Raw genomic sequence first — 25,457 nt, forward strand, 5'->3', positions numbered from 1 at the left:
TCCCAGGTGATTTCAATTACAATCAAGGATGGGATGCACTGGTCTAGGCAATCCCATAAAATGTTATTCCGATTTTACAACTGGAGAAACCGAGGTTCCATGGATCTCCCCCAGAGGGAATTGTCAGGAAGCCAGAGCTCCGATTCAGGTCTCACTTGGGGTGGTCTGTGCATTGCATTCCTCCATGGTGAGCAATAAAGCCACAACCATGTGTGGGTGCCTCCTGCCAGACACCTCCTCACTGTAAGTCCTTCCAGATCTGGGAGGTGCGGTTTCCCAGGCTGCTGGACCCCCAGGAGAAAGGCAGCACCCCAGGGGTTGGCCATAGGGAGAAAGAGTCACCACCAACTGGACTCCATCTTTGCCCTGCACCTCTCTGGAAGTCACAGAAAAGTCCTTGCAGGTGGGAGCAGCTGCTGATTTGGGGGTCATGAGACGTCTCCCAGCCGCTGAGATGCTCTGACCCAGGCAGCTTTGATTTGGGGGTGCAATGCAAGATGCCACCGCTCGGTGGCACCAGGAGCTTCTGTAAACCCTGCGGTTTTACACACCCTCTGCCTTTGGCTAAAAGAAGCCAGAAAACAGGCTTAGGAGGCAGTGATGGGGGTGGGGGGGAAGGGGGGAAGGGGGAGCAGCAGCCCTGAGCTGCCTGGGGGTTCCTCTGCTCTCTGGCACCAGATGGGGCCTGTCTCTGGCTGGCAAGGGTTGCAGAGGAGATGTAGCTACCACCGAACCCAGGAAAGAGGCCACTTCCTCCATAACTGAGGCAGCAGAGACAAGTCAGTCTGAGAAGCCACACCTCAACCAACTTCTCCCCCCAACTACCCTTCACCAAGCTGCCCCTGTGAGCCTGCAGGTCCGTGAGAAGCCCAACCACCCACACTCCCATGATACCCTGGGCTTGGAGGTACCAGCCCTCTCTCAGAGCCTAGGATGGCCAAGGGGGTCTCCGAAGCTGATATCGTCTACCCCACAGTTTATGGAGTCAGACTGTCGGGATTCAAAGCCAGGCTCAGCCACATTCTAGTTGTGTGATTTGGGGCAAGTTACTTAACTTCTGTGAGCCTCAGTCTCTTTATCTGTAAAGTGGGAATAATAGTGCACACCACAGAGGGTTGTTGTGAGGACTGAATGATGAATTATGTAGTCTTACATAGTCAGTGCTAAATAAATGTTAGCTACTATTGTTTATATTACCACCGCTAATAAAGTTGCAAACAGGGCAAAATGAACCTACCCGCATATTAAAGAACAGACTCCATGGTGACAACCTGCACACACCCCAGATCTGAGTAGAGGCAGCAAGTCCAGCTGCCTCTTAGGAGCATAAAATGTAAGTGGGGAAGCCACACAGGGCGCTCCCCAGTCTCCCACCCAGAGGTGGAACCGCTGTCCCCACAATCTGGTGGGATCCTCTCTTAGCCCACAGACCTGAATGCATGACCCCAGCCACCTTGCAGCTTCAGACAACTTCCATTTGGGTGTCATCCCCACGGGGTTGGAGTGAGCACTGGGTCAGACCTCAGTTCTAAACCTGGCGTTATTCGCTATCGTCAACCAGCTGTGTGACCAGAGACAACTCACTCACCCTCTCTGGGCCTCCATTCTGCCTCATTCAGATGATCGTTAAATCCCCTCCCACACCTTTGCCCTATGGGTTTAGCAAAGTATCTGGCACACACTGAGTGCTCATTACATGTTATTTAGTTTTATAAGAGCCAAGACACACCTCTGCTAGATTCCAACACCCACGTACTTTTCTTTAGAACAGAGTGACCTGTATGATCCAACCCCTAACAGATATGAGCTCAAGACATGGGTATCTATCTAATTAATTCATGACTTGATTTTGACCTGGTTTCAGTTCAACCTGTTCTGCCCACTTAAGGATCCAAGGGCCAAATAAAAGCTTCAGATGAGGAGTGTCCCCACTAGACTACAAACTCAAAGAAGACATTGTCCATTCTTCCATGTCCAGGTGCTGCCTCTTCAGAAACACACTTGGCCCTTCCTCCTCAGCAGGAGGTGGGTGGGCCACTGAGCATCCCCTCTCCATGATCCTGGGGCATAGATCTGGCCCCCCATCGCCGAGGGGGAGAGAAGCAGCAGAGAGCCTCAAGCTGGGCAAGTCCTTTTATTGGAAAAAGAAATAATAAAATGAAAGGCCACCGCATGGCCAGTGCCCAGCCATCCCACGGGAGATGTATCAGTCACCCCATAGGTCGGCCCCAGCCACGCAGTGGGCCAGAGTGGGCACAGGCCGGGTTCAGGGGGATGGGGACTGTGGTGGAGATCAGTGGGCTGCAGCTCACCTGGGGGATACTTGGACCAGGACCCACTGAGGCTCAGGGGCTGGGCTGCCCTCTCCAGCTCTCTGGACCCTTCCTATATACTCCTCCTGCATCCAAAAGAAAGTCAGGCCCCTATTTGGTTCCAGAAAGCTACCTGCAGTGATTGGTCTCTCATATCCCCTCTAGCACCTCCTGCCGGCCAAGACAGGCAGCCTGCTTCTGTTCATCTCTAGACACCAGGGAGGGGCTGCTGGGCCTCGGCAGTCAAGGCCTCACTGGCTGGACACCCCTCTTTCAGGAAAGAAATTTGCCTTTTCCCCTGTAGATTGGCAGCTCCTTTGACCTTCCAAGGACGTCTCAGCCTTGGAGACCTCCTGAGTACTCAGTGCCCATGGCCCTGTTGCCTTGTTGTGGGGGACTTGAAGTGGGGCACAGAAGGCCCCGGAAGGTTGGCTCGACTCTCCTAGAACCCCAATTTTTTTGGTAGAATGTACACAGTACAGTCAGAAGGTGGGGAGAAACTTGCCAGTGGGGGAGAGTCCAAGAAGAAGAGCCAAGCTGGCAGCCAAGCAAGGGACAAGGGATGTTAGGACATTTATTTACAAGAGGACAGGCTGGACCCACCCAGGGAAGCAGCCAGACCATGGCGCACAAAGATAAGACAGGAGGCAGAGAGGGGCAGACAGCGGCCCAGTAGCCAAGGGCAACATACAAGTGCACTCACACACCTGTTTGCACATGTGTGTACACACACACAAATGCACTCACACACATGCACTCACAGTGCACTCATGCACACACTTGCCCTCACACATTCCTACACTCAGGTGCATTCGTGCACATAGGGCACGTATGTATGTGCATGTACACACGTGCCTGCATGCACACACACTCATTCTCACACTCAGGCACGTTCCAGTCTCAGGAAGCTGGCTCCCATTTTGGAGGTTCAAGCTTCCCAAGGCTACATCTCTCCATAAAGCATTTCTCCAGACCCCCATACAGCCTTCCAGAGGCCAGGCCATGTGCCCCACCTCCACCAGCACCTGGTGGCCTGCAAAGTCGCAGTAGCTGGACACTTCTGAGCAAGTCCAAGATGACCTCCAGGCTCTGGGTGGAAGACAGGGATGCCAGGAGTCTAGAAGAGGTCAGGAGGGGGCTGACCACTCCCATCTCCCCAGACCTTGAATCAGTGGAGGCAGGATCCCAGACAGGCAGAGGCCCTGTGGTGGCATCAAAAAGCACACACGTTGGGAGACAGCCTTGGGGAGTGGGACCCCGAGGAAGGGAGTCCTGGTGGATGTGGGGTTTTGAGTAAAGTACCATGCAGGATGGGAATTCTCTATTTGACAGTCTTGGATCCTTTTCAGGGGGTGTCGGGGAGGGGAGCTGCAGAAGAAAGGGGTATGTCCAATTAGTGTTGTCCCCACACCCATCCCCTGTGGAAGACCTGCCTCCGTGTAACCCAGACCAGCCCCGTCAGCTAAAAGCTAAGTCAGGAAGTGGACCGTCCTGCCAGTGGGCAAGGGGCAGGGGGCGCCGGCTGATGGCCCGCGGGCGACACTGGGCGGGTCACCCTCCTTCCCGCCCTGGGCAGCAGGGTGGGCCCAAAGAATGACTCAGAAGCGGGTGCTCTGGTAGCGCAGCCGCCGCAGGTCTGCGAGGCCCTCAGTCCACCCGTACACCTCCCTGCAGGGACTCTCGGCCAGTCACCGGCCCCCCGCCCCCCCGCCCCCACCGCTGCTGCTGCCGCTGCCGCTGCTGCTGCCGCTGCTCGAGCTGCCGCTGCTGCACCGATCCTCGTAGATGGAGATCTCGATCTGGGCGGGCGTTAAGGAGGGGTGCAAGCCGAAGGGAACCAGCTGATGGAGGGCAGCAGGGAAGTGCGAGGCAGAGCTGGTGCTGCTTCCCAGACAGGCAGGACACGGACGCCTGAGAACCACACCCAAACCCCTGCTCTCACCTGCGCTCGCTCAACTGAGAGGCGCCTGCGCACAGCCAGGACCCTGCGCTTACATTCTAGCGTGTCTAATCTTTGTATCCCAGCACGCGATGTACCCAGTGTGCCCCGGAGCGGGTGTAATTCAACAGGAAAGTGTGAGGACTTGGCTGTCCTGAGTTCAAATCTCCCCATACCCAATCTCAGCTATGTGACCTTTGACCAATCACCTCACTTGTTACCATGGTTATCTGATCTGTAAAATGGGGATAATAATAGAATCTTGGAATTATTGCAAGAATTAAATGAAATAAAGCATGTAAAGGACTAAACACAATACCTGGCACATAGTAAAGTTTCAATGACAAGAAGCGCCTCTTCTTGGGCTTTGTAAGCATGAGATTCTGGGATTTGTCTTTTCTTTACCAGTCAGTAAATGTTATTTTTAAGAATTCTACTCTCTGCTGCTGACTGGGGGTGGGGTGGGGGGGATGTATGTATACTTTGATCAGGAGGAGTGGGCAGACCTATAACCCACTTGAGGGCCAGTCTCCCACTGAGACCCTGATTTTCTCATCTGTGAAAGGGGTACAAGGGGACCTACCACATAGGCTTCAATGAGGGTTAAATGCAAGAGCAATGAAGAGTGGGCCTGGGCTCAGAACGTGCCTCTGGTGGTCGCTGGCTGGGTGGCTCTGAGTCAGGGTCCTCCACAAAGGCAGTAAGAAGAGTTACCCACTTTACAGGGGTCTTATGAGAAGTACAGGAATTCATATTTTTAAAGCACTTACTGTGACATCTGGCATGCATTGATATTAACCACTGATTAAATGCAGGCTTCCCAAGTGGCACTAGTGGTAAAGACCCCGCCTGCCAATGCAGGAGATGTAAGAGATGCAGGTTCAATCCCTGGGTCAGGAAGAACCCCTAGAGGAGGATATGGCAACCCACTCCAGCATTCTTGCCTGGAGAATCCCATGGACAGAGGAGCCTGACGGTCTACAGTACATAGGGTTGCAAAGAGTCGGACATGACTGAAGGGACTTAGCACGTACACATGCACTAATTAAATGCAACTCAATAAAAGCAAAGCCTAAAATTTACGAATAGCACTAACTTATGGTGGGAGAGGGAGGTCGATGACCAGGGATATAGGGCACCCTAAGAAATCCCTGAACAGAGTCCCCTAGGTTGGTCCAGCTTCCTGGCTGCCTCCCCGGGGCTCCCACTGGCTACAGCTGGGTGCCTTCAAATGGAACAGCCAGAAAGGATACAACTCTCATCCCACGCTCCACAGGGTCTGTGAGCAGGAGTCCTCGGGGGGCAAAGACCTTCTCGTTCTGCTCCTGGATGTAGCGGGAGATCTTCTTGAGAACCTGCAAGGAGAGGGGCCCGTTGAGGCTGAGGCTGAAGCACCAGAGCCCCATGGGGGAGGGAATGTGGGGCCATGGGGGAGGAGCCACCTTCTCATAGTGGGTCTCCATGCAGAGGAAGATGAAGTAGGCCGTGGCACAGGCCAGGCAGCCCTCGAGGTAAGAGCTGCCCCCAATCTTCTCGGCCTCCGCATAGAAGCTGTTGAGGGTCTTCACAGTCTCCTCAAAGAGCTGCCGCTCAATCTGGAGGGAGAAAGAGACAGGGAGCCGGAGCCAGGTCAGCCTCTCTGGAGTGTGGTTTCCGTGGTGGGGCCTCACCAATGTAGGGGTTGGGGGCACACAGGCAAGACCAGAGAGGTAGGTGCCCATGAAGCACTTGACAGGAAGTCAGGAGACTGGGGGTCGAGTCCAGACTTGGCTATCAACTAACTGCGTGACCTTGAGCTAATGATTTAACTACTCTAGCCTCAGTTTCCACATCTATAAAATGGAAATGAAAGTGACGATTTGTCCTCCCTTGAAAACAGAAAACTCTCATGAAATCCAAGAGGTGAACATTTTCTGCAGTGGATCAGGTCTCTATGCTCTCCCTGCCAGGACTCTGATCAACAGTTCTGTCTATATCCACTATGGATGCAACTGTGTCCATAAGGAAACAAGAGTCCTGTGAAAAAGCAGAGTCAGACGTCAAGGCCCTTCTGGCACTCAGTCAGTTTGGTACATCACTTCCTCTTCCTGGCCCTGAGCTTCCTCTCTTAAAGGAGAGGATGAACTAGCGCAATGCTTCTCCAACTTTAATGCATGTATGAATAACCTCGGGATCTTAAAATGCAGATTATGAGTCAGCAGATCCAGGGTGGAGCCTGAGATGCTGTTTCCAGGAGACAGGATGTTGCCTGTGCAGAGGCCACAGTTTTGGTTCAAGGGCTTAGTGGTTCTCAATTCTGTTGCACACTAAAATCACCTGAGGAGCTTTTAAAATGTAGGCACACCCAGGTCTTGCCTCCAAGAGATTCTGATTCAAACGATCTGGGAAGGGGGAGGGTGGGTCAGAGCAGGAAAGACCACCACTGTCCTAGTCTACCCAAGTTGACACCCGGAATTATTTTCAAAAGCTCCCAGGTGGTTCTAACGGGTAGCCAATCATAAGAAGCACTACACTAGGAGATCAGAGATTCTCAAAGTGGGATCCATAAATCACCCGAAGCCATATCGCCTGGGGCTTTCTCATTAAAAATTAAGATCCTCAGCCCAGCTGCACACTGGAACCATCTGGGGAAATTTAAAGCAATGCTGATGCCTGGGCGCCAGCCCCAGACACTCTGATTTGATTGATCTTGGGTGTGGTCTGAGCATCAGTATTCTCTTAAGCTCCCCAGGAAATTCTAGTGCACAGCTGGAGTTGAGAAGTGCTTCTAAAAAGAGATTCCTGAACCTAATCCTGCAGCTGAGTCAGCATCTCTGATGACACCTGATATTATTCAATAAGACTCAGGAATTCGCATTTGTTTGACAAGCTCCCTAGGCGATTCTCTGAAATTTGAGAACCACCGAACTAGAAAATCTCTGACTTTTTTTTTCTTCAGCTCTAACTTTCTAGGAGGTGACAATGAGGCAAAATGCTTTAGTTCTTCCACATGAAGTGGCTGAGCAAGTTGTTTCCTATACTATTTTTATCCTAGAAAAAAATATTCTAATAAGCCCCTCAGTTCCATCATGGTCTGTGTCCTAAGTTTAGGGAAAGACATCCTTACCCGACTGTCCAACTCTGGGGGGAACTTGGTCTGGAACTGGCAGATGGTCCCATCACTGTAGTCTCTCTGGATAAAGACCTTGGTGGCCAGCGAGGCACTTCGCCGGAGCTCCTGCAGATTGTGGACCTTGGAAATCGATCAGGAGACATGAGCTCAAGGTGGTCTTCCTTCTAGGTTTGTCCAAGGCTGAGTGGTTTATTAGAGTGTGGGCCTTTCATAGCTAAAATCAGGAAAGTTTTCAGGAAACCCGGACAAGTTGTCCACCCTACAAGTGTTCAAGGAAGGCCATGGGAAGCAGGCCTGTCAAGATTACCCCAGAGGATGCCTCCAGCTATCCCAGAAACATCCTGAAAAAGCCTGAAGCAGGGCCAAAGTTGAGCCAAAAGGAGAGGTTCTGAAGAAGGAATTCAAAGGGCCTGGACTCCATCTTAGGCCTGTTCGTGCTGATTATGCTTGGCCACCTCTCTAATGGACTCTGAACTCTGTGCTTAGTGCCTGTGGAAATGACAATAGAAGGATAAGACCCCCTCTGGACAGGTCATAAATTCTTATCTGTAACCTCAGGCTTATTGATTATTGACTGTTTGAACACACAACACATGAATGATGGAGTTATTGTGATTGTATTTACCTTTCCTTTGTTTATGTAAGTCACAAGGAAGTTGGGTGGTGGGTTCAGACACTTACACATGGGGTATAAAAGATTTTCACAAATGCTGGTCGGGGTCCTTGGCTAAGAGGATACTCTGCCTTGGGCCCGCCGGTGTAATAAACTGCACTTCACTATCTGCATCGTCCTTCTGAGTGAGCTTGTTTCCCGGAACGCGTGGCTATAACAGTTCTGTAACCACCAACAGAGCCAGGAACAAATTGTAATGAAAGGAAAACATTTCCTGGTGGCTCGCCCAGATCCTCTTCTCTCTTGGTCACTCTCTTTCATACACACATACACATGCATGCACACATGACCATGGTAGGGCCTTTCACTCTTTCACTCATTCAGCAAGTTTCAAACATTCACAATTTGTCAGGCCTTGGCTTGGAGACCCCAGCGCTGAATAAGACTGATGCCTCAAGTGGGGCTGACAGCACTTTACTGGGGAAGGGGACCACATGGGACAGAGGAAGACAGGATGTGCCCAGGAACTCAGAGGGAGATTGGGGTTCAGGTCAAGTTATGACCCAGGTCAGAGACACCACAGATCATTTCCATGTCCAGCACTTCTCATCACAGGAATGAACGGGGCCCACAAACACCAAAATTCCCTCAGAGAAATCGGTGGATAAAGTGGGCCAAGGCCAGAAACTGAAGAAATCTCTTGCCCAGGTAGGAAGGAGTAGAGTGACTTTGGTCCCTTGTCCACACCTGAGGACTTGTCATTGACACAGACTGTAGAGTCTGGGGGGAGTGGGCTCAGTTCCACAGAATAAAGCCTCTATTTTGCACTTCTAGCCTCCATCACCCACATTTGAGACAAGCAACCCAGTGGGTGAAATATGTCAGACATTAGAACTACGTGGAGCCCAAGCCCCAAAGGCAGACTGAACACAGCCAGTTCATCCTGTGTAATTAAGGTGAATCCATTCAGTCACTCGGCTTTCATTTATTGAGTCCCTACTATTGCCAGGCTCTGGGGATGCTGAGCAAAAGACAGTCGTGAGCTCCAGGGAGGAAGACAAGTAAATATATAATGAATCAGACTGTGACAAATGCTACAGAGAAGTAGCATCTTACCCAGAAATGCTTGCTCAGAAAAGGCTTCCTGAGGTCTGTGTGGAGTCATAAAGGAGCTACCAGTAGTAATGGGTGGGGAGGGGGGTGGAGGAGGGAAGAAAAGGCAACCCAGAGGGAGAAGCCCATGCAAAGTGAGACAGCAGAGAACAAGTTCTGCTGCAATGACTGGAGGCAGATTTCAGCAAGAATGGACTGGTTTGCAGATTAGATAAAAGCAGTAGATAAAGAGAGTATAGAGGAGGCAAGGGGTAGATCACAAAGGGCTTGACAAGTTTCTACTGGAGGGGATGATTTCTGATAGAAGATACTCACACTTGCTTAAGAACTGGGGGAAGGATAAGTAACAAGAAAAAGGTTGTCTGTGGTAGTAGGAGCAGATCCAGGGCCTGGGATGGTGCAAAAGCTGAGACTGCAAATGAGATTTTCCTAAATCCAAGTGAATTTTGCTCTATTTAAGAGTGTGATCCCAAAGTATTGTGATCAGATGAAATAATGTACAAGTGTTCCTACAGTCTTAATAGTCCTTGATTCCCCTAATTGAGGTTTCAATTGAGAGAGTCCCTTGACTTTTACCAGGATCCTATGATAACTTTGAAAAATAAAGAATGCTTTGGTAAGATAAATAAGTTCATGAGTACATCTTCTCTGTTCAGTTAAGATTTCACATGGTTGTGTTTTCAAAAGAAAAGGAGGGCCTGTGACTTTCCTCCACCCTTCTAAACCAACTACATGAGCCTGTCAACCTTGAAGATGGAGTCCCCTGGCCCCAGGAGGGTCATTCTGGCAGCTTTGTGAGTGGTGCACTGAAGCAGGCATGACTGGGGTAGGGGGCCAGTTAGAGGGATGGCTGTCTTTGTAGTAGTTCAGGGGAAAACTAAAGTGGGTCTAATTTAAGAAAAATGATGGTGAGAATAGAAAGAAAGGGAAAGAACAGTGCTTCAGTCATTCTGAAATGGGCTCAGCTTCCTCCCTTCCAAAATCCCCCTTTGTCTGTGCCCAAATGCACCGTGTGCTACCATGAAGGTGTGTATGTCTCTAGTGACTGGTGAGCTGTTGACTCTAGACACTCCTTCCTCTTAGGCACACAGCTAGATTAGTTCCCAGCCTCTTTTTCAGTTAAGTGTGGCCATATGACTGAATAGAATGTGAGTGGGAATGATGAATGTCATGTATAGGCTTGGCTTATAAAGACAACCGCTCCTCAGTGATCTTTCCCTGTCCACAGCAACCAAGGGAGCCATGTGTTGGAGATAGCGGACCCATAAGCTGAAGAGAACCTGGGTCCCTGAATCACTGCTTGGAAGAGAACCACCAACTGATCAGGAACACAGACCTGAGCAAGAAACAAACCTCTTTTATTACAGCGTTTAAGATTTTAGGGCACTACCTGGCATAATACAGTCCCATTTCTTTTTGGCATTTATCCATAGGTGCTCAAGTAGCCAGAGCAGGAGAGGTCAATACCCTTTCCAAACCCAACGATATCCTGAGCCTGAGAACACTATTCTGGCTCTGGGTGACTAGGGATCTTCTTCCCTACCTGGAGAGTGCTTGTGGAGTCTTGAGGAGTTACTAGAAGATGGTATCAGACACACCTTATATGCCAGAGCCCTAGTTTCCCAGATCTACTTAGAGCACACATATCACAAAATCATTTGCATCTAGTGAAGAGTAGGATCTAAGGTAAGGCAGGGTCTCCTGTCTTTCCATCCATGGTGGCTTGGTTGTGAAGTGCCATAAAGCCCTGGTGGGTAGATAACCCACTGACCAAGGATCAGGAAACTGGCCTGCCTGTCCTGGCCACACGATTCTGGGAAAGTCTTCCCTTCTCTGGGCTTCCGTTTCTTCAACTTGAAACTAAGAAGTTGGTACTACATAATCACTAAAGCCCCTGCCAGCTCTGACATTCTAAAGGCCTTATCAGGGATTATGAGCACAAATGTTTTCAGGGACTAAGCACGTAAGTGAGTCAGGTAGTTGTTCAGTTGCTCAGTCTTGTCCGACTCTTTGTGACCCCATGGACTGCAGCATGCCAGGCTTCCCTGTCCTTCACCATCTCCTGGAGCTTGCTCAAACTCATGTCCATTGAGTCAGTGATGCCATTCAACCATCCCGTCCTGTGTCATCCCCTTCTCCTCCTGCTTTCAATCTTTCCCAGCATCAGGGTTTTCTAATGAGTCGGCTCTTCACATCAGGTAGCCAAAGTATTGGGGACTGTGACTAATTAGAGAACTCATGTGCTGTCTCAAGAAAGCAGCTGATCATTGCCATGTGAGAATATGTGCCCAGGTTGCCACAATTCTGATTTTTTAAGAGAACCCATAAATTCAGATTTCCTTAATATCAGATATCCAGATTTTTAAATGTTTCCAATGAATTTTTTAAATTTATAAGCACTGAGCAGACCAAATAAGGCACATCTGTAAACTAGATTCATTCCTAAAACTGCCAGCCTAGGACCTCTGAACTAAAATCCCAGGGAAGGGCCTCTTGGACCAGAGCTAGAGCCAGAGCCCAAGCCACTTGCCAGCTACTTAGCTTTCAGAAAGCTGACAGGAGTTTTCAGTCAAGATCCATACATCCACGATGCTCTCCACCCCGGGCAGCACTCCTGGGGTTTCCTAAATGATGTAGAAATGCGGCCTTCTCATGTGCCTTTCACCTTCCTGAACTCTCCCCTCTCTCTCATCACCATCCCCCAGCTGCTGGCACCTGAGTAAAGACAGGACCAAGAGGCATGAAGAAGAAAGAAAATCAGCAGCAAGATCTTCGGGCGCCAATTTTCGAACTATAGTGTGACAGGAAGAGGAGGCTTCCAGGAGAGTAGGTACCCCCGGTCTCACATTTAGGGTCTGTACTCCTGATGGAGTCGACTTGGAGGACTCCAGGGAGCAAAGGAGCAAGCACTGCAGTGCAGGCGAGCACTCCCAGGCGGAAGCCCCATCTGGCCCGCATCTTCATCCTCATTAAAAACCAGCTAATTCCCGAGGACACATTGAGACTCAGCTCAAGAATCAGAAGACTCAGATGATGAGCCAACACCATGCTCCCTGGCTGGGGTGTGGAGGAGGAGTGAGGATGGTGAATCACAGGCAGCAGTTTGGGCCTCAGGATGGAAACCTGGGCACAGGGCCTCCTTCCTTCTCAGACTGCACCAGGGCCCCAGCCGATTGTCTGCTGCTTGTTAATTCCATACCTCAGAGATCAAACCTCCAATGCCCTTCTCGGATAATGCTACTTTGTTGTTATTGGTTAGTCTCTAAGTTGTGTCCAACTCTTAGCAACCCCATGGACTGTAGCCCACCAGATTGCTCTGTTCATGGGGATTTCCCAAGCAAGAATACTGGAGTGGGTCGCCATTTCCTTCTTCAGGGGGTCTTCCCAACCCAGGGATCAAACCCATATCTCCTGCATTGGCAGGTGGATTCTTTACCACTGAGCCACCAGGGAAGCCCCTAATGCTACTTGGGTGCATTTTAAAATCTCTTAGGGGCCAAACTCCACCACTTGGAGAAGTTCCTCCAAGCCAGGCATTTCCCAGTTGTCCTTGGCCATCTGGACTGGTTTCCAGGGCAGACCCTGCTCCCATGACACACATTCACAGAGGTTTGTCACGAAGGATATGGGTTCATTACAGTTTTCTAAATGAGGTCAGTGTACAGCTCAGGAGGCTTTATCCCTCCTCTGGGGTTCTCACACACACCCCTCCCCTAATGTTCACTCCTAAACAGAAATTAGGGAGTAGAAAACACCCACTCTCCATGCCTTCCATCCAGGGATCCAAGGATATCCAATCTTTCTCAATTCTCTCCTTTTGTTTCTTCTTTCCTCTTCATCCCTCTCCCCCTTCCTCCTCCTCCCTTCCTCCCTCCCTTTCTCTCCCTTCTCTTCTCAAAACATCCTCCACTAGAACTGAGGACTTCCCATTCAGAATCCTAAGGGAATGGCCCTAGGAGCTTGGCATGAGGTTCTTTTTCTCCCAACAGGTTTTTCCTGGTAATCTTAACTCAGTTCTAACAGTAAAAACAGCCTGGGGAAAATGACTCACTCTGCAGCCCAGATAATGTGAACGTCCTGTGCCTTGGCAGAACTAAGGCTTCCTCCCTCAGTGCTGCCATCAGAGTATACCCAAGGCCCAACTGGGAAATGGGCAATGTTTGTCCTCAGCCCCTCTCCCTTCTGGACATTCCTCCATCCCTCTGCCCTCAAGCTAAACCAGCCAGGCCATTCAGGGTACCTGAGTCCCCACACTCCAGCCCTTCCTGAACTCCTTTGCATCCTTCACCATCAAAAGACCCCTAGTCCTCTTCTGTCTACTGGGCAACACAGCTGACTAATTGAATACACTGGATGCAACAAACAAATCACTAGCCATGGACACAGAAGGCTCAAGTTCTTCTCCTGGCTCTGCCACTTTTTAAGCCATATTTTGTTGGATAAGTCTCAGCACTCCAGTTGCATCATCTGTAAAATGGGATAATGATGCTTTCCTTGGCTCCTTCACAGGGATTAGGCAAGCTTCTGAGCCTCAATTGTCTCATCTGTTAATTGGGGATAATGACACCACCCTCGCCCACTTCACAGCGTTGCTCTAAAGCTCAAAGGAGATCATGAATGTGATAGCACTTTCTACACAAGAAAATGCTATGTTCACAGAAGCGTTATGAGCAGAGCCTCTCCCAGGCTAACAGCAGCCACCTGAAAACACTGCCTCCACTGAGAGATGTAAGCCTGCTGGTTGGAATCTGTGAACCATAGCAGACCGGAGAGGGAGATTTGCTGGGACAAATGGGCCTCTTGGAATCTGTCAGATCTCATCACAGATGTGGACACCTTCTCTGCCCACACTGCTGGCCCAACTGTGCCTGAGTGGCTGAACTCTCCCCTTTCTGCCCAACAGCAGCAGCCACTCTACTGCAGTCTGGCAGCCTTGTCTGGAAGGTGACCAGCTCCTTGGCCATCTCTCCTTTGTTCCCTCCCCCCCTTCTCAGTATCTTTGACATTCTCTGAGCACTCTGCATACCTCCACCCTAGAAACTAAGCTCCATGGGTCTGCTCAGGGCTTGCCCCTCACTGGGTCCTGGGTGACGAGCTCTCCTACTTAACCCTGTGCCTTGTCAGAAAGCTGAGTGATGTCAAGCAACTGCACCTAATTCCGTGGTGGCGACAACAGAAGAATAACAACAGCAACACTTGGCACTGATGTCACAATGATCAGCAGGATGCCCAGAGGCACTGCCTATCATCATTCAAAAGCCTTTGTTGTCCCCCGGGCTTGTGTTCCAGCTGGGCTGGAAATGGGGAAACACCACCAAAAAAGTCAACGTCAGAACGGGGGAAATCCGGTATCCTGGGTTCCACTCCCAAATTCAAAGAGGAAACTTCCAGCTCTGGTGCTGACATGCTGTGACTATTAAATAGATCCTCTTCTTCATGTATTAGCTCTACTACTTGTAAAGTGGGAATATAAAGAGCTCCATTTCCCTTGCAAAATGAGGGGGTAGAGAAGGTAATTCCTAATCTCTTAAGCACTAGACACAGATCCTGCCCTCAGTCAATAGGTCCTTGGTTCAGCTTTCAAGCCCCTTGAAGGTGACACACCTATAGGCACACCCTGAAGAAGGCAGCTCCTCCCACCAGACACAAGAGAAATGTGGTCTTCCGGTACAGGGAACTCAAAAGGGGTGAAGAAGCGAGAAAAGTGTCATATGCAAAATTGAACTAGTGCAGGCAGATCATTAAAACCAACTATTTGGGGGTTTGACCTGAGGATTCTTTGTCCCCTCCTGTCCCCCACGCCCCGCCTCCGTGGAGGAAATGCGGATGTGAAGGTAGGTCTGTCATCTCTCTGCCAGACTTTTGGGATCAGAAGCTAGATGGCTGCATCGCATAGCAACAGCAGGCAGCCGCCTTCCCTCCCCTAAAACAGGCTCAGGCTCCTCTCCAACCCTCTAGGGAAGTGGTTTCAGGACTTGCAATCCGTGAGAAGGGGAAACCCCAGCTGAAGCCCCGGAGCAACCCTGGCACTAGTGCCAACAAGTGGTGCAGACAGCTTCGGGACTCAGATGAGGAAGATTGACATGCCAGGGGTCAAATGAGCTCCAATGAGGAGCCCCTTTTTTCGACCCTGCCACTCCACTTCCCCACTACGCCCTCCCTCCGGACCTGATCGGGGAAACCACCCCATCCCATCCTACCCCAGCCCCCTCATCCAACCCCACTCCACCCTTTCCCACCCCTAGAAGCGATCTCTTCCCACAGCAGTCAGGCACAGCCTGCGGGCCGGTGCTCGCCCCCTACCTCAGTGGCCATGTTCCGGGGGCGCTGATCGCTCCGAGCCCGCTGCGGGGCCCGTCGAGGAGGGATGTTGGCGCTGCTAACTCCGGGAGCAGGTGGGCTGGCGGCGACGAGACCGGGGCCCGGGCGCTGTCCGCGGTGCTGATGCGGACGCCGCGGACCCGAGAGCCTGTGGGCTGGTGGGCCGGCGGGCGCCTGGGTCCTGAAGACGGTCACTGTGCTGTCCGCGGTACTGATAAGGGCGCCGGGCCGGAGAGGCGAGGCCGCACCCGAGGCTCTTCAGGCCCCGATCGCCAGTTGCCGTTGCTCCTGCAGGCAACGGCCGGGTTATCTTTGACAGCGGCGGCGGGCGTGGGGGCGGCGGGGAGGGGGGAGGAGGGGCCAGGCGCCTCCGCAGATCGGTAAGGGGAAGCGGAGGCCCCCAGACTCCGGCGCCCGCCCGCCGGAGAGGAGCCCCGCCCGCGGCCAGAGGCTCCGCTCCCGCCCGGCCCGGAGGCCCCGCCTCTCCTGCCTGTCCTTCCCCCTAATAAGAGCGCCAGGATCTCTGCGCTCGCTACCGAGGCCTCCCGGGGCTTCCAGACTCGGAGGAAAGAGAGGTAGGACCGTTCTGGGGCAAGACATTCCAGCCTGCCAAGGCTGACGGTCCTCGACTCGCTCGCGGGCCCCCAGGTGCGGGTGTCTTTACTGTTCCCACACCCCTCTTCCCAACCCCTCCCCCACCATGGCCCAGGCTGCCTCTTTTGTTTTTGTTTTTCTCTTTTTTCTCTTATGTTTCTTCTCTGTGGCCCCCTCTCGAGGCTTGCATGTACATTCCTCCCTCTCCCCTCTGTCCTTTTCACTGCCATGAACCCTATCAACTAGAGGAGGATGCTGCAGACCACAGATAATCGTTTCCTTTCTTTAAATATGTGCCTTTGTTTTATCCCCAGAAATACCTTGGGGTCCCTTCTTTCAAGGAGCTCCAGACTGAAGCCAGTCTCTCCTTGCTGCTTTTCCTGGCCCTGACCCCAACCCTTAGTCTTCCCTCTCTCCTCTGAAATCCCAGAGTTTACACACACGCACCATCACCACCACTTAAAAACCACAAGCAGATGGTGCCAAACTGGTATGCCCACTCTTTAAGGATGGCAGGTCTGGCTCTGGCGCCTCTTTCACATTTTTCAACATCACACCTTCCAACCAGATGACCTATCTATTTGCATAATAAACAAAAAGGAAGCACCAACACAGGTGCCCTTTTATACACCCATATACCCTCCTTGGTCTCTGAGAGGAAGCTGGGAATATTCCTCTGCAGCTCACAGTTGCCTGAGGGTTAACACACACAATTAGCCAGGAGACCTGGGCCCTGGCTCAGGCAATATGACCTTAAGCAAAGACTTCACATCTGGTCTGCTTTCTGTAAAATGAGTATTGAACGTCCCTAGACTATTTCGAGGGTTCTTTCTTTTTCCCCAACCTTTTATTTTAAAATTTTCAAACATACAGAAACTTTGAAAGGTTAGTACAATAAACTGTACTATCCACCTAGCTTCACCAATTGTTAGCATTTTGTCACATTTGCTTGATAGATACAGAAACATAGAGATATAATTGGCTAGATTATTAGAAATAAGTGAGGGTTTATTCTTAAGTACTTCACCATGTATCTCCTAAAAATAAGGGCATTCTCCTACCTAATCACAATATTATTATCACACTTTAAAAAGTTCCATATCATCTAATAGTCTAGGATAGCTTATTGCCCCTAAAAGACATTAATAGCAATAACCCCCCAGAGCATCTCATGTTTAATAGCTAACATTTGTTGAGCACTTATGATGTGCCAGACCATATTCTACATATTCTATATTCTACATTATCTTATATAATCCTCATAATTATTCTTTGAATTAAATGCCTTTTATTATTTCCACTTTACAAATGAAGAAACTGAGTAAGTTACTGCAGGTCACATGGCCTGTGAGGAACAGAGGCAAGATTCAAACACAGGCAGTCAAGCTCCAGGGCTCATATGGTTGAACCCCCTAGCTGTCTCCTTCCAGCATCCTGTAGCCTATAAATTAGCAAAACAGTGACCACATCTCCAACTGCCTGTTTCACAGATAAACACACTGAGTCCCCAAGGATAAGGACATGCCAAAGAAATTAAAGGCAGATGTTTCATTTCACCTATAGCTTTGCAAGTGATTTGGCGTCGAACAACAACCTGAAAATATCTGTGAATCCCATGGTGGTCTCTGGTAATAAACAAATGCACATCTGATGATCTCCATGTATACCTCTCCCAGTTCCTCACACTTGGTTTTGATCATATGAATTAGACAACCATCTGAAAACCACTCTCTTCACTTGAAGATAACACACCTGGATGAGTGCATTCTATGTATATTTTTTGAACATCTACTATGTACCAGGCATTTTTCTAGGAGACTGGGAAACAGGGATGACTAAATGCACAAAGATTTTGTTCTTATTGAACTTATATTAATAGGAAAATGATTGATAATGGATTAGCAAAGAGTATGAAATATCTCAAGTTGTAATCACCAATAGGAAGAAAAGTAACGCATGGTAATGAAGGAGAGATGGGGGTAGAGGGTATTTTAGAAAAAATTGGGGAAGTTTTTTGTTAAGGTGAAGTTTGGGCAGAGGCCTGAAGGAAGTGAGAGAATTTAGCATGCAGTTAACTGAGAAAATTGACAAAGCTTAGAGGACAGAGGACGAGGGCTCCGAGGCAGGAGTGGGCTTGGCAGGTTCAAATAGCAGGGAGACCAGTGTAGCTAGACTGGAGGGGGCAAGGGAAAGAGAGACAGAAGCTGAAACCAGAAAGGGAGCAGGAGCCAGGTTTTACATGACTTATCGGCCCTCATGAGGATTTTGGATTCCATTCAGAAAGTGGGATGGCAATCCTTAAAGATTTAGAGTAGAGGCGTGGTATTATCTAATTGCAGTTTTTAATAGATTGCTCTAGATGTTAGGGTTGGCAGAGATGCAAGAACAGAAGCAATGAGGCCAATTAGGAGGCTGTTAGAGTTATCCAGGCAAAATATGGTGGTGGCTGAGATTAGGGAAGTAACAGTGGAGGTGGTGAGAAGTGGCCAGACTCTAGATATTTATAACTTGGAGGTAATGCTGAAAGGACCTGTGGATAGATTGAGGTTGCAACATGAAAGAAGTTAAAGATGATTCCAAGTTTTGAAGTCTCAGCCACTGAAACAAAGGACTTGTTACTTACTAAGGGAGGAAGACTAAGGGTTGAGCAAGGATGGGGAATACAGAGTTTGGATGTGTTTAGTTGATTCAGGGTATTTTTAATATTTATTATTTGGCTGCATTAGGTCTTAGCTGCAGCTTGAGGGATCTTCACTGTGTAACCTGAGACCTTTCGTTGTGGTGCATGGATTGCCTAGTTGTGGCACACTGGCTTAGATGCTCTGTAGCATGTCGGATCCCAGTTCCCTGACCAGGGACTGAACTCACCTCTCCTGCCTTGCAAGGTGGACTCTTAACCACTGGACCCAACAGGGAAGTCCCCTTGGTTTAGGTTTGAAGTTTGATATGCATGTTATACATCTTAGTAAAGTACGCAATTGGCATTCAGGGAAGAGGTAGAGGGTTGGAAATAAAAACTTCAGGAGTCATCAGTATGTGAATGGTATTTAAAACCATGGGTCTAGATGAAATTATCTAGGAAAAGGGTAAAACTAGAAAAAAATTAAGAACCAGTCCTGGTACTTTATTACTCACAGGTTGGGAGGACAAAAGGATTCTGAGAAGAGTGGCCAGTGAAATAGAAGGAGACCTGAGAGAGAGTGGTATCCTGGAGCCAAGCAAGAAACCTGGTAACAGAGTCTTACCAGCTGCGTTGAGTGGTGCTCACATATAGAATAACATTAGAATAACATGAAGACTGAGAAATAACCATTGGACCTGGCAGCAAGAAGATCACTGGTAATCTTGATAAGGGCTGTTTTAGTGGAGCATGGAGATGAGATTCTGATTTAAAATGGATTTGAGAGTCAGAATGGAGGAAAGGAAGTAGAGATACTGGGAGTGTAGACAACTCCTTTAGTCATTTTGCTATAAAGGAGAGTGACAAGTAGCATGGTGGCTTGAGGGAGAAGAAGGAGCAAAGAAGGTTCTTCTAAGATGGGAGACATTAGAGTCTGGGGTTTGCTGACAGGAATAATCTACCAGAGAGGAAACACTGATGGCTCTGAAAGAAGAGGGTTCATAGCAGAAGCAAGCCCTTAAGAGGTCAGCAGAGAATGGGCAAACATGGAGGGGGTGGCTTTGGAAAGGAGCACAGACAATTTCCCACCACAAATACAATGGAAGCAGCACAGGGCCACCAGTATAAGTAGACTAGGAGGTTTTGTGGTGCGAGTTAAGACCTGAGCTCTACACCTGATTCCTCTTCAACTAGCCGAGACCCGCGTGCACCACATTTCTAAACAAGTACATTCAACCATTATGTATGAAGAGTTTGCTGTGTGTCAAGCACAGTGCTGGCACTTTCCTGTAGAGCCCAAGGAGAGTTCTCCTTACCAGTGAAATTACAGGACTAGGACTCTGTACAGAACTTTGAACTCATCCACGCAAGGATGAATGATCCCTTCTAATATCCAGCTCCTCTGACTAGAAAAAGACAGTAACAGCCTCAGCCTTTTATTACTACATTGCCTCCAGGGTTGTTATCACAGTCTTGACAGACCTCAGGCTTAGAGGCATCAAAGTGGAAGCTATGGAGAGAGATCCACTTTCAGAGTGAGGAGAGCTTCCTATAGTACTGACTCGAGGCTGCAATGGAATTCTACAGAATGGGATCTTCCCACACTCCAGTCACTTGGACTTTAACTCTGGGGGACGGAGAAGACGCCGAGATTTAATCTGACTGATCATTATTACCCAGCTGCCTTGGGACAAACCAGCCCCTATGCAAGAGCCTAGCTCTTTGATGTTTTTTGTCATAAATTAATGAGTTTGCCCACAAAATAACATCAAAGGAGATCCACTAACTAATTCAGTGTTATCAGCCTCTAATCTTCGGCTTCATTGGAAAGTCTCCCCCAAAAGGACCACAGCCAGAAAAAGAAACCAGCGGAAAAATTTGGAAATCATGCTACCTGGAAAGAGATGAGAGGGAGACGAAGTCCTGCAGATTGCATTAGAGACAGAGAAAGAGGAAGCTAATCTCAGGGCAAGGAAGAAAAAGCAGGGGGGGAGATAGAGATTCTCAGCACTTGGGTCTGGAAAGAAGACAACTGCATGCAGTTTTGAGGGGAAATTGTGGTCTGTAAAGTCTTAAATGGTGTCATCTCAGAGCACACTGTGGAGACTACAAGGAAGTGTGTGGTAGGAAACCATGTCCCTGGAGTCAGATGACATGGGTTTCAACCTCCGGCTTCTGCTGTTCACTGTATGATCACCAGCAAGTCTCAGTCTCTCTGAGCCTCTGTTCTCTGATGTGTAAATAGGTGGCAACAATTTTCTTCCCCAGACAAAATTCCTCCAAGTATAGGAGGCTATCTCTTGATGCCACCTACTCTTTCAAATCTGGTCTTTCAAGAAGACAACAGGAAAAGATTTATGGAGATGCTTGCTAAAGATCCTCCCACAGTAACGTTTCTTCCAGGCCAAGCAAGTTTTCCTAAAGCATGGAAAAGAATAGCCAGCATGCTTTATTTAATCACTGAACAGATGCTAAAAAAAAAAAAAACTCACTGTATACCAGACATAAAGATGACCATGGGATGTTTTCAACCCCGCAAGGACACCAAACTCTAATCAAGTGATGGCCAGTCTCCATGATAAGTATTAAGGCAGAGACAGTTTCTTTAGAAACTGAGGTCCAGAAAAAGTTTTACCAACTACATGGCATTTGGACTTGGACTTCAAGGATTACCATCATATCCCTGGACAGTGGATGAAGGAACACTGTGTGAAAAGGCATGAAGACATGAAAGATTCCTAGAAACACAGAACCTCTGGAACTTCAAGCTCAGGAAAGCAGCTGCCAGGCAGCATCAGGGATGATTGCAAAGGCCCTGGAAACGTGAATGAAAGGGACTTGCTCTAAAAATAGTACCAGAGCAGGCAGACCGTGACACATGTCTGGAAGTGGAGTCACTAGGAGGTGACTAAGTGAATGGGAGGTTGCCACTTTTTCTTCATTCATAGTCTCTCTCCATGTCTCTCTCTGTCTTTTTCTCTCTTCCTTTTTCTTTTACAGGAAGTGGAATGGGAGGCAAGTTTCCATAAGAATTCACAGCTACCCTAAGAGAAACTGCCAATACTGGGATTCTTAGCTACAGTACATTCCTGTTGTGATGACAGCCACCATGCTAGAAGCCCGGCAGAATTCCCAAAGAACCCCCGTCCTGAGAATGGTTCCAGAAGCACTCTGGAGAAGGACTGACTGCAGGGCCTCACCTCCAAACTGGCAACAAATTCACCAATTACTTCCAACCATAGCCAACTGGGGGGAAGACTGCAAGGCTTCTAAGTGATGGAAGTTCTTTAAAGAAGTAAACAGGCATGAGCATAAAGGGTAATGGGTGCTTATAAAGCATCATCAATCATGAGAGCCAAAAGGAGTTCAATCCAATTTCACTGGCAGAAACCTTTGTTCAAAAGAAACCTTGAATAAAAGTCAGAGACATAAAACAAATAAAAGAAAGTGCATTTGCATGAATGGGGGTAAAACTTACCTACTTTCCCACCCTCTCACTCCCTACAAAAGCCCCCAACACACCCCTCTGCAGACTCAGTAGAATATGAGGTTTTTTTTAATCATAAAAGTAACACATGCCTATGATTTTAAAAATCCAAACATACAGAGAGGAGTATAATAAAAGGCAAGAGTCCCGTACCTACTGTATCCTACACGTTCCTACCTTCAAGTCATTTCTCCCCTTCCATCACTTACAAGAAATGACTTTTCACTCTTTAGCTGTTTCTGCTTTAAATTCTGATTTTTAAGAAGTTTTCTTTACATTGCTAAATGATATGCCTGTAGTTCTATTTCTTGTTTTATTAACTTTAGAAACCTTTTTCCTGTTTTCCACTGTGGCAACAGAGAACTTAACTCACCCTGCCACCCTCACATACCAATATAATTACAGCACTATTTGAATTTAACTTTTATTTTTATCAAAGTAATACACGTGTAGTTAGTTTAAAATTCCAGCCAGGGACAAGGGTTTATCATGAAAAACAGAAGCCTTGTCCTGCAGCCACTATGTAAAGCTGTATGGAGATTCTACAAAAGACTAAAAATAGAACTACTGTATAATTCAGCAATCCCACTCCTGGGTATACACCTGAAGAAAACAAAACGTTAATTTGAAAGTATACATGCACCTCAATGTTCATAGCAGCATTATTTATAAGAGCCAAGATATGGAAGCAACCTAAGTGCCTATCAACAGATGAATGGATAAAGAAGATGTGGCTTATATACACAATGGAAAAGGAATACTGCTCAGCCATAAAAAAGAATGAAGTTTTGCCATGGCTAGAACTAGAGGGTACTATGCTTAGTGAAATAAGTCAGACAGAGAAAGACAAATATTGTGTGTTATCATCTATAGGCAGAACCTAAAAACTAAAATGACTGAATATACCAAACAGAAATCAACTTACAGATATGGAGAACAAAGCAGTGATTACCAATGGGGAGAGGAAAGGGGTAAGGGCATAATTAATAAACAGGATTAAGAGTTTTTCTATACAAACTACTATGTATAAAATAAGAAAGCTGCAAGGATATATTGTACAGCACAAGGAAGGAATATAGGCAATATTTTATAATAAATATAAGTGGAATGTAATCTATACAAATTTTGAATCACTATGTTGTTCACCTGAAACTATATTATTAATCAACTAGACTGCAATAAAAAAAATTGTCTTCTTGTAAAAAAATAAAATAAGCTACAAAGATATATTGTACAGCACAAGGAATTAGCCAGTATTTCATAAAAATTTTAAATGGGGTATAATCTAAAATTTTTTGACTCACTCACTATGTTATATGCCTGAAATTAGTATATTATAAATCACTATCCCTCAAAATAAAAAAAGAATACCTACAAAAAATAAAATTGATCCATATTTTTTAAAAACAAGAAAAAAAACAGAAGCCCTTCTCCTTTTCTCCCTTCCTTCTCATTCTATCTATCCTCTTGCCCACTAAGTTAAATAACTCCTGAGAATAAAAAACTTCTCTGTTTGGGTCCCCTTCTTGTTCTTTTTCTGTAGCGTTCATCACCTTTGCTAGCAAACAATGTAACTTACTCATTATGTCTTCTGTTTGTCTTGTCTGCTAAATTGTAAGCTTGGGCAGGGTCTTTACCCTGGCTCCTGTTTCACTGATGTATCCCAAATATATGTGATAATGTCTGACAACAAATTTGAATTAATTAAACAAAATTCTCTGTAAGGGGAAGAGAAAGAAGCAGAGTTTCTGTGAGATAGTATTAGAACCAATCATTTTACATCTGATTTCTTCTTTGGGAAGGAATAAATATAAATGAAAATTTATTTTGTAGATGATAACAAAATTATTCTGGATAGTGGGGGAGGTGCTACAGTAGACAAAGACCTCAATTCAGACCCACTTATTGGCTACGCATGTTTGGACAAGTTGATCCAACTGCATTGGAGAGAAAGTAGCTATTTGCTGAGGTTGGTAGAGCCTAGGTAGGAAATAAACGTCGAGGAAGTGGTCTTTGCCCTCCCAGTTTTCCCAAGGAGAGCTCCTGCTATAGAAAGAGTGCTTCCTTCAGAAATAACAGTCACCATGGGCCCCAGAGCCAGAGGCCATTAGATCACAGGTTAAGCAGTGAACGCTAACAGGAAAGAGAGAATACTGTCCTGAGCCAACCCACTCAGCACTAGGAGTCCCGTCCCAAAGCCCATCAGACCCAGGAAGCCTTTCTTGAACCACCTTGCTCCAACACAGGGCTTTATACACACCTCTCTCATGGCGTTTATCACGTCATGCTTGGCCTGGTAGACTCTACAGAGCTTTCGGAATTCCTAACCACTGGCTAGGTCACAGGGCAGGTTCCAGTGACTGGAACAATTCCATGGTCTTCCGAGTTCTGCCAGCCAGTTCACCATTCCCTGCCTGCTTGTCTTCTAGTCCTCCTTCCGTGCCCCCTGACATGGCCCCCTGTATCTATAGCTTCCTCCCCTAACAAGTCTTACCCTCTCTTCACCAAGGCCACAACATCCTAGCTCCTGTTTTCTCCGGGGTCCAACCCACGTGGCCCTGCTTATCCCTCCCAGCCCTTCCCCCGACCTGTCTCCTTCACACTCTCCATGTCAACCAGAGCCATGTGTGACTTTTATTTTCAAATAAAAGTCCCTCAAATGTGCTACAGTCTGTGTCACTTCTGAGCCTTCATATGTGCTCTGCCTGGAATGTTCTTTCCCTCCTCTTCACCTGGATAAATCTCTTCAGGCCCCAATCTAAAATTTACTTCCTTAGGTAGTACAGTTTTTTATTTTCTTTTCCCCTACATTTTATTTGTTCTGATTATATTTATTGAAATGTAAGTTTTTGTTGATTCTAGGATTCTTTACCAACTACACCACCTGGGAAACCCCCAATAATAAAAATTTGAGACTTGTAAAAACTAAAATAAAAAATAAAATTTACTCTCTCAGGGAAGCCTTCCCTGGCATTTTAGCCACAGTTGTGGTGGTGGTGGTTTAGTTGCTAAGTCATCTCTGACTCTTTTGTGACTTTATGGACTGTAGTCTGCCAGCTCCTCTGTTCATGGGATTTCCCAGCCAAGACTACTAGAATGGGGTGCCATTTCCTTCTCCAGGGGATCTTCGTGACCCAAGGATCAAACCAATGTCTCCTGCATTGGCAGGTGGATTCTTTACCACTTGAGCCACCTGGGAAACCCTTATTCAAGGTAAGGTGCCCCTATTATGAGCACCTTATACTTGCCCTACAAAACGCTCATACTTTCTAAAATGTATTTATCTGTTTTCTTATTAGACCATAAGTTCCTTGAGGGCAAGAACTTGTCTCCTCAGATGCACTCT

At 47.8% G+C, this 25,457-nt stretch overlaps 3 protein-coding genes across 3 annotated transcripts in view; 1 reads left to right on the plus strand and 2 right to left on the minus strand.

Annotated features, from left to right (window-relative positions):
• Positions 1–4,567, plus strand: part of CRTAC1 (cartilage acidic protein 1) — a 167,170-nt gene extending 162,603 nt beyond the window's left edge. Inside the window, exon 15 of the mRNA XM_081549493.1 lies at positions 3,987–4,567. Coding sequence (XP_081405619.1) covers positions 3,987–4,126 — 140 coding nt within the window. The 3' untranslated portion in view covers positions 4,127–4,567. The remainder of the gene's footprint in view (positions 1–3,986) is intronic.
• An 895-nt stretch (positions 4,568–5,462) lies between these two features.
• GOLGA7B (golgin A7 family member B) lies at positions 5,463–15,404 on the minus strand. The gene is made up of 4 exons (XM_081573618.1): positions 15,393–15,404; positions 7,358–7,483; positions 5,694–5,846; positions 5,463–5,606 (listed from the first exon to the last, which is right to left on the minus strand). The coding sequence occupies exons 1-4, from the start codon at positions 15,402–15,404 to the stop codon at positions 5,463–5,465; spliced, it is 435 nt and encodes a 144-aa protein (XP_081429744.1).
• The window catches only part of ZFYVE27 (zinc finger FYVE-type containing 27), a 102,458-nt gene continuing 92,404 nt past the window's right edge, over positions 15,404–25,457 (minus strand). Inside the window, exon 12 of the mRNA XM_081549525.1 lies at positions 15,404–15,698. Within this exon, the coding sequence (XP_081405651.1) occupies positions 15,469–15,698 (230 nt within the window). The 3' untranslated portion in view covers positions 15,404–15,468. The remainder of the gene's footprint in view (positions 15,699–25,457) is intronic.

The sequence above is a fragment of the Giraffa tippelskirchi genome, chromosome 2 (assembly GCF_054371585.1).
Source record: "Giraffa tippelskirchi isolate mGirTip1 chromosome 2, T2T-mGirTip1v1.2.pri, whole genome shotgun sequence".
Taxonomy (NCBI): Eukaryota; Metazoa; Chordata; class Mammalia; order Artiodactyla; family Giraffidae; genus Giraffa; species Giraffa tippelskirchi.